Here is a 19,049-nt window from a genome sequence, read left to right as displayed (position 1 = left end):
AGCTGATGATCTGAAGTTCTAGAAGAAGCTGTTGATGTAGTTCGGGAGGAGCTGAGAAAGAAGCTGGACCCTGTATCCTCTTTCCGTGGGATGAAAACTATCCTCTTTACATAGAGCAGCTACCTCTAATGCCCCCGGCCTGTACCACAGCATACCCTGTCTCCGTAGTCGCAAATCCTGAAATATTATTATTTTTAGAAAAGTATTGATTAATTAATTAAGGACAAGTTAAGAAGAAAATTACTCCTTTTTTTTAAATAAAAAAAAATGTTTGAAAATGGGTTTGAAAACAAGTTAACTGCATGCAGCAAGTCTTGATACTAAGGTTACTAAAAAAGTACCATTAAAATAAAATAAATAAATTCTAAAAGTACTAAAAACTTTTTTAATAAAGTATATATGATTAATTTAGAATAAAGGAAATGAGATTTACCATATTTTTCGGGGTTTTGAATGAGATCGAGTAAGGGGCGGTAAATATCAATATAGACAATTCTGCTATCGGTTAGTTCCCTGCGAAGGGAATCATGACTTGCATACAGTTTGGAGTTGAACGTCATTGCTGCTTGGTTTTGTTTTTCTGAACATTCTCTCTGTATATCTCGGGACAGAGTTCTCTGTGATGGCAAGCATCCGACTGGCGGGGCGCGGAAAGCACCCCAATCCTTCGGGCCCCCAGCCGGTATAGCTCCTTCAAAACATACGGACGTACTTACGTACGTAAGGAGAGACAATATTAATAATTAGAGCCTGCTTTCTTTCTTTATGTCTTCAAACCAAAACAAGTTTCATCTAATTAAAGCTCACAATATATATAAATAAATATATATATATATATATATATATATATGTATATATAGGGGCATTGATTGTTGAAGAAGAAAATATGATGTTATGTAAGGTGCCATCGTTGGAGGAAGTGAAGGATGCAGTTTTTGCTCTTCCTATTAATAGTAGTCCGGTTTGGATGGATTTGAATCAAGTTTCTTTTGCTCTTGCTGGGATATAGTGAAGATGGGTGTGGTGGATGCAGTCGGTGAATTTTTTAGAGGAAAGAATTTCCCTCAGTCTATTCAGTGTCGTCATTGGTGGTTATTCCAAAAGTTGATCATAATCCGACAAACTTTGATAAGTTTTGTCTGATTAGCTTGTGTTTGGTAATCTACAAAGTTTGTTTTAAAATACTTGTTCAATGTCTTACGCCTATTTTCGCTAGATTGATTTCGCCTGAACAAGGAGTTTCCCTTCTAGAGAAGCATTTTTTATAACATCAGTTTGACACAAGAGGAGAAATGGTAATGTGTTGATGAAGGTGGATATGACCAAAGCATATGGCAGTGTTGAATGGGTTTTTTTATTGCTTGTGGTGGAAGCTTTTGGGTTTTGTCCTCAAGTTTGTGAATTGATTAGAAATTGTATTTCTTCGTCGTGGTTTTCAGTGGTAATAAATGGTGTCTCTAAAGGATTTTTCAAAGGTAGTTGGGGTCTTCGACAATGTGATCTTTTATTCCCTCTTTTATTTATTATGGTGGAGGTCTTATCTAAGCTGTTAAAGCGTAGTTTTGAAGAAGGAAAAATTGTGCCGTTTTCACATCTGAGAGGAGTTCCACTCATTTCACATTTACTATATGCGGATGACATTGTCATATTTTCAAATGGTAGTCTCAAGTCTCTTCGCAATTGATAGGTCCCAACAAATGCGATAGACGTTAACGTAAATAAAATTTCTCTTTGAGGGAGAAATGAACCACAACTTTGGATGCAAATACTTGATAATGCATTAATGACAGCATTGGCTGCTTAAATAAGCAAAGCCATGAACAAACAAACTGAAATACAAGGGAAACTAACAGCCAACAAATGGAACTCAACTCACGTAAAATAGAGCATGCAAATTAACGTAAAAACAAAGCATAACTAACGGAAATAAATGACGTAAAACTCTCAATGAACTACTGCACCTAAGGTCTGACCCAATCCACCCCTGCCACATTCTTCTCGTGTTTAATGGCCTCAACTGCTACCTGCGTTGCATGCAACTTATGTCCCACCTCATCCCAAATATTTGGGATTCGGTTTACGACTCCGAGAGGAGCACCGTGGCTTAACAATACCTCCCCCATCAAGAGGATCCTTGTCCTCAAGGTCCAGACTCGAAAACTGCTCAAGCAACGACTGGGTTGTCTCCCAAGTGGCTTCCTCTTTTGGTAAACGCGACCATTTAACCAAAATCTCTTCTTCAAACTTGTTCCCCCGTTTGACCCAGCAAGTATCCAATATCTGTTGAGGCTCCAGTAGGAGTATGCCCTCATTGGTCACTGGTGGCAGTTCCGTAGACGGTTTCACCAAATCTCCCACGAATTTTTTAAGTAGTGAAACGTGAAAAACTGGGTGAATTCGAGCTCCTTCTAGTAGCTGAAGTTTGTAAGCGACTACTCCAATTTTCTGCACGACTGGATACGCCCTGTAAAATTGACTTGCAAGCTTCTGGTGGATATGTTTAAAAATCAATTGATGCTGGTAGGGATGCAGCTTGAGAAACACCATATCACCTACTTCTAAAGTCACATCCCGTCGGCCGTGATCGGCTATCTACTTCATACGATTAATGGAAGTCTCCAAATTTTCCTTTAATTGACGCAGCAACTCATTTCTGGACACAAGACTTAGGTCTACCTCATGCACCAAAGAATCACCACTATGGTAATTGGGAAGGAGAGGAGGCAAACGACCATACAGCGCCTGAAATTGGGTCATTCCTGTAGATGCATGGTACGTCGTATTGTACCATAGCTCTGCCCAAGGAATGTAGGTGCTCCATTTGCATGGCCATTGGTGAACAAAACAGCAGAGGTACTGCTCTACACAACGATTGACCACTTTATCTGGCCATCGATTTGCGGATGATAGGCGGAGCTGAGTTTTAACTTAGTACCTGACATTTGGAAGAATTCTTGCCAAAATTGGCTAATAAAAATAGGGTCCCGATCAATAATGATTAATTTGGGAAGACCATGTAATTTTACAACCCCGTCAACAAATTTTTCAGCCACGCATTTAGCAGTAAAAGGATGAGTTAAAGTTAAGAAATGGGCGAATTTACTTAACCTATTGACAACTACCAAAACTGTATCCTTGCTGTGGGATGTTGGCAAGCCTTCAACAAAGTTGAGAGTGATATCGTCCCAGACTTGGCACGGAACGGGCAAAGGTTGCAAAAGTCCGGCAGGGGAAAGTGTTTCAGTCTTCATTTGCTGGCATCCCAAACAGTGCTTGACATATTCCTGGATGGCTTGGTGCATTTTAGGCCAATAGAATTACTGAACTAGCCATTTGAATGTCCGTAAGACGCCTGAGTGCCCTCCAAGTTTGGTTTCATGTGCCTCCTAAAGTATCTTAGTGCGCAGCACCTCACACGAAGGAATTACCACCATCCCCTTAAATAACCAAAGTCCTTGGCGCTGTGAATATGGTCCATCGGGTTGAGCCTTGGCCACATGCTCTACCGATTGAATATAAGTATCCCTTTTGTAAGCATCTTTAATCTCATCCCACAAAGTGACAACAGCTACGTGTAAATGATGGAGTACTGGGCTATTTGGTTTGCTTGAGAGGGCATCTGCAGCAGAGTTCTCGCGGCCTGTACGATAAATAATTTCGATAATCGTAGCCCATTAATTTGGCTACCCACTTTTGCTGCTCTGTTGTCGCCACACGTTGATCTAGAAAATACTTCAAGCTGCACTGGTCGATTTGGATGAAGAATTTCCTTTCTAGTAAATAAGGTCGCCACAAACGTATGGCTTCTACAATTGCAAGCATTTCCTTGGTGTAGGTTGACCACGATTGTTTTGTGACTCCAAGTGCACGACTCATATAAGCAATTGGCTTGCCCCGTTGAGTTAGAATTGCGCCAATTCTGTCTCCCCAAGCATCAGTTTCAATGGTGAAAGAATCATTGAAATTAGGCATAGCCAAAGTGGGACTGATAGTCATTGAAATACGCTCCTTGTTCGTTCCCATTATGAACCTGGCTCTGAGGCCAATGATAGGTCTCAACAAATGCGATAGACATTAACGTAAATAACTTTTCACTTCAGGTGAGAAATGAATCACAACTTTGGATGCAAATACTTGATAATGCATTAACGACAGCATTGGCTACTTAAATAAGCAAAGCCATAAACAAACAAATCGAAATACAAGGGAAACTAACAGCCAACAAATGGAACTCAACTCACGTAAAATAGAGCATGCAAATTAACGTAAAAACAGAGCATGACTAACAGAAATAAATGACGTAAAACTCTCAATGAACTACTGCATGTAAGGTTTGACCCAGTCCACCCCTGCCACATTCTTCTCGTGTTTAATGGCCTCGACTGCAACCTGCGTTGCATGCATGCTGCATGCAACTTATGTCCCACCTCATCCCAAATATTTGGGATTCGGTTTATGGCTCCGAGAGGAGCACCGTGGCTTAACAGCAATATTCTGAATATTTTTGAAACTTATGAAAGACGGTCAGGTCAGAAAATTATTGTTGGGAAATCTTCTCTGAATTTTTCTCACACAATCAGTCATGCTAGGCGGGGGGAGCTTCTTGGATTATCTGGTTTTCAAGAGGGTGTTTTTCCTATTCAATATTTGGGCATACCTATTATTACAGGGAGGTTGAAATTGATTCACTTGGAGGATTTGGTGACTAAAGTCTGTGCAAAAACTGGAGGCTAGAAATCTAAATTGCTCTCTCAAGGAGCTCGGCTTACTTTGATCAAGCGAGTATTGATGAGTTTGCCTATTCATTTATTAGCAAGTATCTAGGTTCCTAAGGCTGTTTTGTGGCTGTTTTGCAGAGTTTAAATGTGTGTTTTAGCAAGCTTTATCTATTGTGCAAAGCTTGGGTCATCATAAGGAATGTTAGGATATTTTGGTTTGAACTGAAAATGTGGATGGGAAATTTACAACAAAAAGTGCTTGGATGTGTTTGAGAGTACAAGCGCCAATTGTGGATTTGTCTAGGTGGGTGTGGCATCCTTCGCTTCCAAAAAAAATTTGGTTGTGGTATGGAAAGCATTTTTTAATGCTTTGAGTGTGGGTGATAATATTCAAAAGGTTGGGTTTCCTATTGTATCAATACGTTTTATATTAGTAATACTAGTATTAGTACTAATAAAAAATTTCTCACTAGTATATATAATATATATTAGATAACTATATATCGATAGTATAGAGTTTTATACTAGTTACTTATATATATTGTAAGTAACTAGTATATATATATGTGATAGTATATATATTATGCATTAGATGAGTATAAAATAGTATTGTGTAAAGCATTGCATTATAAAGTAAATATTGTAAGTATATAGTAAAACATTGCATTAATTATATGTATAAAAAACATATTTCTAATATATTTAGTTTGTATATTAATAATAAACCAAGTACTTGGACTATATTATAAAGTATTACAGTATTATTAGTTTTCATATTTTGATGGTATCTATACTTTAATATCACTTAGTATTATACTATTAGTGATACTTAGTATTATACTTATAGTGATACTAACTTATAAGTATAACACTATTAGTGATTGTAAATAAAATATTATACTATTTTAAATACTTAATATTATAGATTGATAAGAAACTTAGTATTATGATATTAGTGACACTTAGTATTATATAGTGTATATAATTTTTACATATACACATAATAATATTGGGTGTATTATGTGTATAGTTATATATTTCTCTAATTATCTGTTCGAACTAATATAATGTCAGTTCGAATAGAGATAATTCATGTTCGAACGAATTTTTTTTGTTTGGAGGGAAAATTCGCGCCAAGTTATCGGTATATGCTAGAGAATATTCCTTTTTTCTGTTCGAACTGGAAAAATATTAATTCGAACGGGAAAAAATTGTGGGAAAAATTAGCGGTATTTGGATTTTCGCGTTCGAACTTATAAAAATTTAATTCGAACGGAAATGCACATATTATTAATCTGATCATTTCACTTTATTTTCACTCGGATTGAAGATTGAGAAAAGGAGAGAGAGCGTGGCAGAGGCTGTGAGAGAGTGTTGTGGAAAGAGAGAGCTTGAAAGCATTGAGAGAGAAGAGATTCTTGAGAGAGAAAGGAGAAGGACAAGAGGTAAGTTGTTTTTTTTTTGTATTTTTCATTCCGATTTTTGTTTACAAATATCTTAATACTTTTTGCATTTATTTGTTGGGATAGAACAACAGTTTAATGTGTTTTATGTATATATAGGTATTGTGGATTGACTGAAATTTGAATTGCTAGTACAAGAGGTAAGTTTTATTAGTTTTCTAAGTTGTTTAATAATCATATTTAGGGATATTCATATAGTTTTCAATGTGTTGTATTGAAATATGGCATCATGAATGTGAAAATTGTGTTTTGTGGTTCAATTTTGTGCTCTGTTTCGTGACTGATTTCTGGGTTGGTTTAATTCGAACGCTCAGAATACCGTTCGAATGTATTTTTATTTGTTCGAATAGAATATAACTCGACCAGCGTTCCATTCGAACTTATAGAGTGTTTGTTCGAACAGTATCAATTAAATACTTATTATTTGCAGTGATAATTAAATAGCAGTTAATACTCCAAATATAATAATAAGATAGTTAATTAAAAAATTATAATTAAATATTTGAACATAAGTAAGTACTCAAGTATTAATTATGATGATTAATACATAATGTATAATTAATTATATCTATGATATAGTTTAATTAAATAGCTTAATACTCCAAATATAATAATAAGATATTTAATTAAAAAATTATAATTAAATATGTGAAGATATTTAAGTACTCAAGTAATAAGATGATTAATACATAATGTATAATTAATTATATCTAAGCACACTAATTAAATAGCTTAATACTCCAAATATAATAATAAGATATTTAATTAAAAAATTATAATTAAATATTTGAACATAAGTAAGTACTCAAGTATTAATTATGATGATTAACACATAATGTATAATTAATTATATCTATGATGTAGTTTAATTAAATAGCTTAATACTCCAAATATAATAATAAGATATTTAATTAAAAAATTATAATTAAATATGTGAAGATATTTAAGTACTCAAGTAATAAGATGATTAATACATAATGTATAATTAATTATATCTAAGCACACTAATTAAATAGCTTAATACTCCAAATATAATAATAAGATATTTAATTAAAAAATTATAATTAAATATTTGAACATAAGTAAGTACTCAAGTATTAATTAAGATGATTAATACATAATGTATAATCATATGATAGTGTTTAATTAAATAGCTTAATACTCCAAATATAATAATAAGATATTTAATTAAAAAATTATAATTAAATATGTGAAGATATTTAAGTACTCAAGTAATAAGATGATTAATACATAATGTATAATTAATTATATCTAAGTACACTAATTAAATAGCTTAATACTCCAAATATAATAATAAGATATTTAATTAAAAAATTATAATTAAATATTTGAACATAAGTAAGTACTCAAGTATTAAATATTTCAAAATCTTTAATGGCCCATCATTTATACTTGTAATGTAATCTTCTCATGTATTTGTGATGTATGCTTGTTATGTTTACTACTGAGTGTTTGGATTTTATAGTTATTTTACATGCAGTTAAACCTTAGACCCGTTCAAGAGTTGTGGCCAAATATTCTCTTAAAGAATATTTGGGTATAACTCTTGAATTGTCCAAAGTGGACAGTTTGGGATTCTATCATCTATATGGCATATATACTTAGTTATAACTCCTGTGTTAGTCAATTTAAATTTTGGTTTAGCATTTTCCTACATTCTTCGAGTATGTAGTTCATAAGTTTCTCGACTCATGAATAGGGTCGACGACTTATCGTGACTAGCATACTTGGAGAATTGTAGGGAAATGCTGCCGAAATTTTTACTAACATATGAGTTTTAGACTGAGTATATATGCGATATAGATGATAGTCTCTCAAATGGGATAGGACCAACTACCTTAAAAGTACAGGGTAATTAAACACATGTATTGTAATAGTTGAATGATAGTGTTTATCCCATGATTGTGGTTTTTTTTTATAGATGGATAAAAGTTGGATGTTGTTGGGAGATAGACTTGGTCGAGACTATAAGCAATATGTACAAGGGGTGAAGTCTTTCTTAGAATTTGCTTGTGGGAGTGTTGATAGTCGAGGATTTATAAGATGTCCATGTAAAAAGTGCAAAAACCTTAGTTCATATAATATGACGGCTGTGGAGGATCATTTATTCGTAAATGGAATTAATTCTAAATATTCACATTGGGTTTTACATGAAGAACCATTTCCCCAAGGAGTTAGATTTGGCAGTCATCTCAACCAGATGGATGAATGTAACAAGATCGACACGGAGGACATAAATGTTGATATTTCTGATAATAGTTATGATAATGGAGAAGATATGACTGAAATGTTAGGAGATCTTGGCGCAGGCATATTTGGTGCCAGGGTTGGAGAAGGAACATCTACCCAGTCATTTGAGGGAAATGAAGACTTTGGATCATTGTGGGAGGATGCACAACGAGAATTGTACGAAGGGTGCACCCGTCATAGCAAGTTGTCATTCACTGTCAGGTTGCTCCATATAAAGTCTATTTATCGTATTTCTGCAAAGGCTATCGATATGCTCCTTGAATTATTTAAAGAGGCTCTGCCAGAGGATAACGTAGTACCTCGAAATTTTAATAAAGTGAAGAAATTGAAGCGAGGGTTAAGATTTTATTATAATATCATCCATGCATGTAAGAATAATTGTGTTCTCTTCTGGAAGCAATATGCAGAATGTGAATCATGTCCGGTGTGTCTTGAGTCAAGATGGACATCAGATAAGCGTAATGTACCCCAGAAAGTGCTAAGACATTTTTCGCTTATTCCTCGACTTCAAAGATTATTTACTTCCCGGATGACTGCGAAAAATTTGACTTGGCATCACACAGAAAGAGTTCAAAATGATCAATTTCTCACTCATCCTGCAGATTCCTTACAATGGAAGAAATTTGATGACGAGTATCCATGGTTTGCTGAAGAACCTTGCAATGTACGTCTTGGTTTAGCAACTGATAGCTTTAATCCATTTGGCAACATGAGCACTTCTCATAGCACTTGGCCTGTCATAGTAATGCCTTATAATTTGCCACCATGGAAGTGTATGAAGGATCCTTATTTTATGATGACTCTATTAATTCCAGGACCAAGGTCACCAGGAAATGAAATAGATGTATATTTGCAGCCAATGATGGAATAGTTGAAAGAGTTGTGGGAACAGGATGTCAATACATATGATGTGGCCGCTTCGCGTGAATTCAAAATGCATGCTGCAGTACTTTGGACAATAAATGATTTTCCGCCATACGGGAACTTGTCTGGGTGGAGCACAAAGGGAAAAATGGCTTGTCCTATTTGTAACAAAGATACATAGTCTCAGTGGTTAGCGAATGGCCGGAAATTATGTTTCATGGGACACCGTTGATATCTACCTCATGATCATAGATGGCGAAACAATAGGGTAATGTTTGATGGAACGGTTGATCGTAGGTCATCACCACCAGAGTATTCTGGCAGTGATATTCTCACTCAATTGGCAGATGTCCCAAACAACAGATTTGGAAAGAATGCAAGATGCCGAAAGAGGAAAAGACAAGCAGTGGAATTGAATTGGACCAAATAAAGTATTTTTTTTGAGTTGTCATACTGGTCTACCTTAACACTGCATCACAATCTAGACGTAATGCACATTGAAAAAAATATATGTGAGAATATTTTGGGTACCCTGATGTCAATACAAGGAAAAACAAAAGATACAATCAACTCTCGTAAAGATTTGAAAGAGTTGGGAATCAGATCAGAGTTGCATTTGCAAGATACTGGGTCATCAGCTTATATACCCCTTGGATGGTATACACTTTCAAGTGATGAGAGAAAGAAATTCTATGATTGGTTCATGACAATCAAATTACCCGATGGTTATGCTTCGAACATGTCAAGATGTGTCTGACCTCATGATTGGAAGATAACTGGTCTAAAAAGTCACGACTGCCATATATTTTTACAGCGATTGTTGCCAGTTGGTGTGCGCGGAAAGCTTACTCCAGATGTTCATACAGCTATCACAGAATTAGGGCGATTTTTCAGAAATATTTGCAGTAGAACGTTGAAAGTTGATGCCTTATTAAAAATAGAAGCTGACATTGCATTGATATTGTGTAAATTGGAGAGTTGTACTCGCCTTCATTCTTTGATGTAATGGTTCATTTGGCTGTGCATCTCCCTCGTGACGCTTTAGTTGCTGGCCCCGTTCAGTATAGATGGATGTATCCTATTGAACGGTTTTTGGGAAAACTTAAGCAATCTGTGGGGAATAAGGCTCGTCCAGAAGGATCGATCGCAGAGTCATATATTCATAATGAGTGGCATACATTTTGTTCAATGTATTTTCGTGGGGTTGATACTAGATTTACGACACCGGATCGAAATTATGAAGGTGTACAAATAGGAGTTTCGTCAGCATTTACTGCGTTTTCCTAGAAAGTACATCCTATAGGTGCACAAGGGGGCTATGACCTATGTGGGCGAGAGTTTGAAAGAGCTCGATGGTATGTCTTAAATAATTGTGAAGAGATTGAACAATATTTGAGGTTCGTAATGATCATCTAATTTGGTAGTAGTATTAAGTGCATTTCTAATAATATAGTATATATTGATACAAATTAATAACTCACATTAACATATGCAGCGAACATATACAACTACTTCGCACGAATGGTGTGACTGACGTAGAAAAGACGCATGAAGAAGAATTTGTCTCATGGTTTGAACATACGGTATTATTCGGGAAAAAATTATGCTTGAAAGTATTTTAAACTTTATTTAATTTGTAGGAGTCATCATATTTATATATGATATTGATATAAGTAGAATAAAATTTATTTATGTAGGTTGCATCGAAATATAATGAACATTCAGGTGAAATCTCACCAGAAGTATATGCTTTGGCATGTGGTCCGTCTAAGCGGGCTATCCAATATTCAGGATGTTTGGTGCGTGGATATAGATTTCACACAGCAGACAGAGAACGATATAGGAAAACTCAAAATTGTGGGGTTGTTGTCGAAGGAAGCCATGGGGATGAAAATATTGATTTTTACAGAATTGTGAAAGATATCATAGCATTAAAGTATGTGGGGGGATATATGGTCTGGTTATTTAAATGTAATTGGTGGGATGTCTCAAATCCTAGGTTGGGAGTGCGTAAGGATGAATATTTTGTAGGTGTCAATACATCTCGCAAATGGTATGAGGACGACCCATTTGTTCTCGCATGCCAAGCAAATCAAGTTTTTTATTTAGATGATCCGGAGTTCGGAAATTCATGGAGAATAGTCGAGAAATTTGCGCCAAGAAATGTATATGATTATATTCCAGAGGCAGACAAACCACATGAAGAAGTTGATAGTCCAGACCATGAAGAAGCATATCAAGAAAATGAATCAGGCATCAATCTATTTGTTGATCTAAGCTATTATGACATGGTCCCATTGCGTAGAGAAGATGTTCAACCCGAAGTAATTGAAGGTGACATGTCGGAAGAACATGAATCAACTGAAGTGTCTATTGAGGATGAGAGCGATTGGTCCAGCAATATTGATACCGAATGATTTTCAAACAGATATTTGTGTAGGTAAAATTCTTATAAAAATATTTCATGTATTTTGTTCGAATAATAATTTATTATAATTTCAAATAGATATGCCTCCTAAACGCAAAAGAACACATGAGCCATCCCCACCACTTAGCGAATCCCTGTGTGCTTCACCTGCCAACAATGGTGGGCCACCGTCACCAGAACCAGAACAAGTTATTTTTTCACTGTATATCTTTCAAATAAAATTAATTTTATTAAAATATATGCTTTAATTTTTGTATATATAGCTGTTGTAAACTAGCGCCGAGTTAGAGGCATTATGAGGGGTGTCTGCATAGAAAAAGTAAGGAAAGTGGGTAAAATTAAAGTTGATATATCTGATGATCACACCGGTGGTTCTGGGGATTCGGCAGCTTGGCTTGCTTCTTATGGTGGTACACTTACTCATACGTATGCACCGATGGCTACATCCTCCTGGGCTAAAGTTCCCCAAGATGTGAAAGACCACATAAAAAATCGTTGTCTGATAATAAGTTACTTTGTATAACATTTTTATTTAAATGCGAATGTTTGAAATTATACTAATTGTTTATAATTCTTTGAAGGACGAGTTTGAACTAAATTTTGGTCGGCGGGAGGATCGACTAACAATTGAAGAACTCATGTCGAATGCATTCCGGAGGTGCAAAGGTCGATGCCATGCACACTATCAGATGTTCAGTACTACGATAGAGGCGCGTCAAAATCCATTCCAAGCAATGCCACCAAACGAATGGGAGAAAGTTTGTGATTTGTTTGAAGATCCTGCTTATCAGGTAATTTCGCTGCTATCTTTTTTTTAATAATATATAATAGATGTATTAAATAAAAATTATAATACTTTTTTTTAGAAACGGAGTACAGTGAACAAAGCAAATAGATCAAATTTAACGATACACCATCACGCGGGTTCTCGATCTTTTCATCGCTTGTCAAAAAAATGGTTAGTTCTTATTGTCTCCATTAAATCTTAATATATACACTTTTTTCGTATAAATTATTATATTAATTTTCATTTTGCAGCAAGAAGAAAATCCTATTGATTATAATTTGACCCAATTGTATGCTAAAGCACATAAAAATCGTGATGGCGTTTGGAGCAATCCTGAGGCAGAGGCAATTTATGTAAGTTTAAGTTTATTTAATTTCATTGCCTAAATATATTTTTGTTACATATACTAATTTTAATGTTTTTCTTTTTCCAGGACAAGATGATATCTCTTAAAGACACTGTTGCGGATCCATCTGATGAATCATCTGTCAACGATGCTCAAATCGTTTCTCAAGTTCTTGGATCACGTTCTGGATATTTGAGGGGCTTAGGACGTTGCGTGAAGCCATCCTCAACATCTTCATCATCTTCTAAAGCCAGATCGAATGACGACAAGACTAAAAAATTAGAGGAAATTGCACTTGAGATAGAACAATTGAGATCAAAGGAAAAAGAGTTGCTTACCCGATTAGATCAAGCAGCAGATTTAGAAGCAAGATTGGAAGAGAGTCTACAATTAAATAACCAAAAAATGTTTGAACAATTTCAATTAATGATGTCCCAAAACCCTATACCACCACTACCACCACAATCATAATTCATTTGGTTTTTTTTAATTGCCTTTAATATTTATGATGTTTGTAAACATTTGAACAATTGATGTATATAGATTACAATTTGATGTATATAGATTACAATTTGTATTAGTATCAATTTCATTTTGTTTGATCAATGCCGTTCAAATGGTAAATTACCATTTATGCATACATTCGAACAAAAACATATCCATTCGAGCCAAAAAATTTCCATTCGAACAAAAATATACCCATTCGAACTTACCGGGAAATACAATCCATGCGTTCGTTCGAACAACTAAATACTCATTCGAATAAATTCATTTCTAGAAGTCCATTCGAACAGAAGATTTCTGTAAATAGATTATTTGTTCGAACAGTTAATATTTTTCTTTGAACTAAAGTCGCTTATGAACTTTTTTGTTCAAGCGGACTTGGTCAGATATGGTTATTGGTTCGAATTAACATTTCATGTTGTTCGAACAAAAATATTTTCGTTCGAACTTGATTCTGAGACGACATTTTTTTGTCTCAGAAAAAATTTCCCGTTCGAACGGTTTCAACCGGTTCCGCTCAATTTCGTCCCTAAAAATACTTTTTGGAGACGAAAATCAATTTTCATCTTCGAAAACTTTCTGAGACAGCCTTTTTGAGACAAAATAGAGATGAAATTTTTTCGTCTCCCAAAACTTTTAGGGACAAAATTTCCATTTTTTGAGACAAAATTTTTTGTCTCAAAAAATCATATCTCTTGTAGTGTTCCGATGTCTAGGATCTAGAGTGAGAGTTAGATAAATTTGTTACCATTACATTCTGTTTAAATTCCTCACATTTTACGTGCCAAATTAAAATGTAATCAACATAGTTAGAAATAAAGTAGATAATAACGATTTATAAAATATAGTTTCATGCGGTACACATGAATTAATGTACAATTTATAATTCATATAACGCGTTGATAATCCACTCACGCAACGTGCGTGAGTCTTAACATAACATATTTATACCTCTAAATATTTACTTTCACCATCCAAATTTTAAAAATAACTTCTACAAAGTATTTATGCATGCAATTCAATTTTATAATTTTGACGGGCAGCCGAATTTCAAGATAATTCTCTCGTTTGGATTGATGATTTTCTCAAATACTTTCATAATCATTATTGAAAAAATCTTTCCAGATGTAATTTCTTTTTTTTTTTGGATTTATAAAAGTGGCTTGATTCATTAGAAACATGATCGAGAAGATATGATGCGTTCAAATTCTTTAGTGTCATGTACAAACTGTCTTGATTTTTATGTTTTTTTTTCTTTTTTCCTTTTATGAAAATGGTGAAAAATTAGAAGATAAAACAATTTATTTTAGATATTTCTTTTATAATTTTTAAAAGGATATTCAAATTGTAACTGGAAAAAGTTAAAAAAATAATAATTAAAAAAAAAAACTGCCTAAAACCATTAATTCGAGTCCAAACATGGTTCAAAAAGACTATGCAACGCTTTCACAATATACGACTACAAATATCATTTTTCTTTGTAAACTGAGATGTAATCGAGTCGAGTTGAGTTAGTTTTGGATTGCTGAGTTCGTCTTAGTTCTAGTTGTTCAAATTTGAAAATTTTATTTAATATTTGTTCAAGCTTGGCTCAACTTAGCTCGGCTTGAATTTTTTTTTTATCTTTTAAGTAAAATTTAATAATTAAAAAATAGAGAAATTGCCAAACAAAATTTTAAATTTAATAGAATTTCTACAAGTACAAGCAAAACCCTGAAGTAAATTCATAATAACTAGGTATTATATGTCTATATAAATTACTAATACGATACAGATAACATAATAGTATATGTCAACATTTTATATATGGTTCCTAAATTAGTATATGAAATATAAAATCTTATCGACTAATTATTGCACAAATTATAAACCATAGCTATGAAGCATATTCAATATATAGGCATACATAATTAGGTTACATATTATATATTTAATTATAAAAGATGTTGTGCTTATATTATTAATTAAGATTATATATATTTATCGATGTATGAATACACTTTAATCAAGTCGAACTACTAAGTACTCCAGCCAACATAAAAGGGGCCTTAGTCGAGTTGAGTCAGATATGTGTCATTTACTAATCGAGTGAGTGTCTACTTTTAAGGGCAAATTTTTTTTTTCTTACAAGTTGATTTGGATACAAATTTAACTAAACGAGATTCAAGTGGGCATCAGTGCACGCGCGTAACAGCACCCTTACAATTTTGTTAGGTTTAGCCGCATGGTGGAAGACTGACTTAATTTATCAGTAGAGTGGTCCAGTGGATAACCTTTTATCCTAATAATGAACATGCAGTTTCCTCGAAGATGCTTCAGTCCATCGAATAATCTCTCTTCAAAAACCCTCATTCCACAAAGAAGACTTGTATTTGATTAAGACAAAGACTTGCAGAAGACTTGGAAAAGACTTGCATATGTAATAATGACAAATTAGACTTGGAAAGAAGACTTACATAATCAGAAAGAGGAATAAAGGATAAGGAAAATGAAAAGACTACTTTTTCTTTGGGGTGGAGCCGATAAGTGGAAATAACGGGTTGTGCATATATAAGAGTATTTTAGTACTTGCAATACCAAAAACAAGACAATCCTTCCACCAGTGCCTATGCTTTGTTTTTTTACCAGACTTTTCCTCCCACAAAGAGAATCCTTGTGTGCTCTTATTTCTATAAATTCAATGTCTGGTTCTTGGTGTCTTGCTCTTATTTCTATAAATTCAATGTCTGGTTCTTGGTGTCTTCCATTTCCAAAACTCTCTTGTACTATTATATATAGGCATACAAGTTTTACTGTTTTTCCTTTTCATACCTTCAAAACGGACATGCGTCTCAATAAAGATATCTATAGAGACGGGACGTGTCATCAACTTTCACTATTATTTATACTCTTTTCTAGATGTCTTCTTTTTTTTCATACCATTAGTTGGTAGTCCCAAAGTTTTTTGGAAAATAGACTTACTATCTTTTCTACCTTGCCCTTGGGGATACATCTCATATAAAACATAATACAACACCACATCTTTGAATTTGGAGATTGTTTAGATAGTAAGATAAGATGATTTTAAATGAAAGTTGAATAAAATCTTATTAGAATATTATTTTTTTTATATTATTATTATTTTGAGATTTTAAAAAATTAAATTATTTATTATATTTTGTGTATAAATTTAAAAAATTATAATAATAAAATAAAATGAGATGAAATAAATTGAGAGCATAGCGTTTCTCCATCTAAATATTTTCTTAATATTTGAAGAAGACGAAGACTTGGCAAAAAATATGGTAATGATGACAGACTTTTGGGGCATTTAAGTGGAAATAACGCATTGTGTACAGGATATTTTAGTACTTACAATACCAAAAACAGGACAATCCTTCCCCAGGCGGCTATGCTTTGTCTTGATCTTAACACTACAAGAAATTAGGTCTTTTGCAGCGCTTAAAATCGTTGCAAAAAACCGCATAAACTGCTGCATATGCTCTTTTACAGCGATTTTAACTTCCTTGCACGTTCGCCGCAATAATCACGTCTTTTTTGCCCAAAGCAGTGCAAAAAAAATTTTCGTTGCTAAAACAGCCATTTCCAGCGAAAATTTTCCCTTGCTAATACTTTTAACATCGCTGCAACTGAGCTCATGCCCATATACATCCATCGCTGAGAAATATCAATTACAACATAACAAAATCCTAAGTAGCGATATCTATAGTAGCGAAGAATACAGCGCTGCTAAAACCTAAATTTAAACTCCGACGGTGAAAATCGTTGTAATAGCACAAACAGGCGCTGCAATTTTCACAAGTGCACAGTAATTTTCTTTTGCAACATTACGTTTCGTTGTAATAAGTAACAAATCGCTGCAAATAGAAACAAATTAAAATTACTGTTTTAAAGGCCTGCAGCGTACTGAAATCGCTGCTTTTAATATGTTATTGCAGCGATTTTTTTTTCAACAAAAAAAAAATCGCTGCAAAACTCCCGATTTCTTGTAGTATAATTTACAAGAATTCTCCCGGCCCCAACAATCATGCACCACATCTATGAATAGCACTTATAATGTCGTATCTCAGCCAAGTACAGTGAACCAGCTGGAAAAAAAAAATAACGAAAATATTTATATAGACATTTTTTATATATAATTAATGGGTGTGTAAGCTTCCATTTTGTATACATTATTGATTTTTTTATTGATTGATTTGAAAAGGTAATTGATAAAAAATATTCTTATGCGTGCTTTGATTTTATATATTATAAAGAGTCTATAACCCGCATAATCTGGGCTCGAATTCATTTTCGTTATCCACGTAATTCTTCTAGAAATAAATCAAGAAATCAGGCTTCCTGAAAGCTTCATTAGCAATTACGAATAATTTTGACATAAAATTGTAGACATAAAAAACTATTGTTTTAATCAATGAAAATGGAGGCGTTTGCATTATTTGATTGATGGACATTGTTCTTATTCTCCCATTTGAAGACACACAACGAGGGGAGGAAAACCGTACAGAGAATAATTCGGAGTGATGGCAACCATCTTGCTTCTTCTTCTCTTCTCAGCAAGTTTCACTGTAGATGCTCAACAAGCCGGGCAATCCGTTATCAAGCCAGGCTCTTTGTTAACACCTACATGCACCAACTCTTCTTGGCTATCAGGTTCCGGTCTATATGCCTTTGGATTCTACAAGCAAGGCAACGGCTATGCTGTCGGGATTTTTATTGTCGGGATTCCACAAAAAACTGTGGTCTGGACAGCCAACCGAGACAATCCTCCACTTCCGGGTGATGTTAAATTGAACTTCACAAGTGACGGACGGCTGGTTCTGCAATCTGCACAAGCTGGCCCGGAGATCGTGATCGTCAGCAGTACCGAAGGTGCAGCAGCGGCATCGATGCTGGATACGGGCAACTTTGTTCTCTATAACTCTGATAACGGGACAATATGGCAGAGTTTTGACGACCCAACTGACACCTTCTTACCAGGTCAGAAGCTCACGACTGATGAAGTGCTGTTTTCCAATTGTTCGGACACTGACCACTCAACAGGCATTTTTCGTCTCATAATGCAAGAAGATGGATGGCTGGCGATGTACCCAGTTGGATCCAAATTCACACTTGAATATGGTTATTGGGGACTTGGTGTTTCTGGAGAAGGAACTGATGTTACACTGAATTTTGATGATGATGGTCGCCTCTACTTGCTCAATGGCATCGGCATATCAATAGTGAACATTACAACGGGAGATCCAACAAAAGGTGTAATCTACCGTTTGAGAATTGACCCAGACGGGATCTTGCGGCATTACTCGTACAATCTAGATCAGAATGGTGATTGGAAAGTCACATGGTCAAGTCCGGGCGATATGTGTGCACCTAATGGTCTCTGTGGCATCAATGCATTTTGTTTTCTAAACGATCGAAAAGCTGCTTGCAAATGTCTTCCTGGATTCCAACGTGTTAACGAAGACAGTTGGACTTCAGGATGTGAAAGGAATTTTGATTCTAAAAGTTGCAAAAGCAATTAAGCAGTTTCTGGATATACCATGGAAGCAGTGCCTAATACCGTATGGGAAAATGCTAACTATTCTATCTAGCAATCTCCAACCCAAGACGCGTGTGGAGAAGCATGTTTGAGGGACTGTAACTGTGAAGCTGCGTTGTACAGAGACGG

General features: G+C 34.7%; 2 protein-coding genes across 2 annotated transcripts; one reads left to right on the top strand and one right to left on the bottom strand.

The window, feature by feature from the left end:
• Positions 1 to 3,386: 3,386 nt before the first annotated feature.
• Positions 3,387 to 4,023, bottom strand: LOC122304534. The gene is made up of 2 exons (XM_043116805.1): positions 3,798 to 4,023; positions 3,387 to 3,640 (listed from the first exon to the last, which is right to left on the bottom strand). The coding sequence occupies exons 1-2, from the start codon at positions 4,021 to 4,023 to the stop codon at positions 3,387 to 3,389; spliced, it is 480 nt and encodes a 159-aa protein (XP_042972739.1).
• Positions 4,024 to 17,904: 13,881 nt separating this feature from the next.
• LOC122304533 (G-type lectin S-receptor-like serine/threonine-protein kinase LECRK1) lies at positions 17,905 to 18,903 on the top strand. Its single transcript, XM_043116804.1, has one exon. It carries the CDS (start codon positions 17,905 to 17,907, stop codon positions 18,901 to 18,903), a length of 999 nt encoding a protein of 332 aa, XP_042972738.1.
• The last annotated feature ends 146 nt before the right edge of the window (positions 18,904 to 19,049 follow it).

The sequence above is a fragment of the Carya illinoinensis genome, chromosome 3 (assembly GCF_018687715.1).
Source record: "Carya illinoinensis cultivar Pawnee chromosome 3, C.illinoinensisPawnee_v1, whole genome shotgun sequence".
Classification (NCBI taxonomy): domain Eukaryota; kingdom Viridiplantae; phylum Streptophyta; class Magnoliopsida; order Fagales; family Juglandaceae; genus Carya; species Carya illinoinensis.
Note: the sequence above shows the minus strand (reverse complement) of the source record. Positions and strands in the feature narration are given on the sequence as shown.

Bases quoted from the DNA above. Each gene is read 5' to 3' on its own strand.
- LOC122304533 (XM_043116804.1), top strand. From the start codon at position 17,905: ATGGCAACCATCTTGCTTCTTCTTCTCTTCTCAGCAAGTTTCACTGTA.
- LOC122304534 (XM_043116805.1), bottom strand. From the start codon at position 4,023: ATGGGAACGAACAAGGAGCGTATTTCAATGACTATCAGTCCCACTTTG. The intron at 3,641-3,797 runs GTTTGTGGCGAC...TTTATCGTACAG, and splicing joins TGCAATTGTAGAAGCCATAC to GCCGCGAGAACTCTGCTGCA.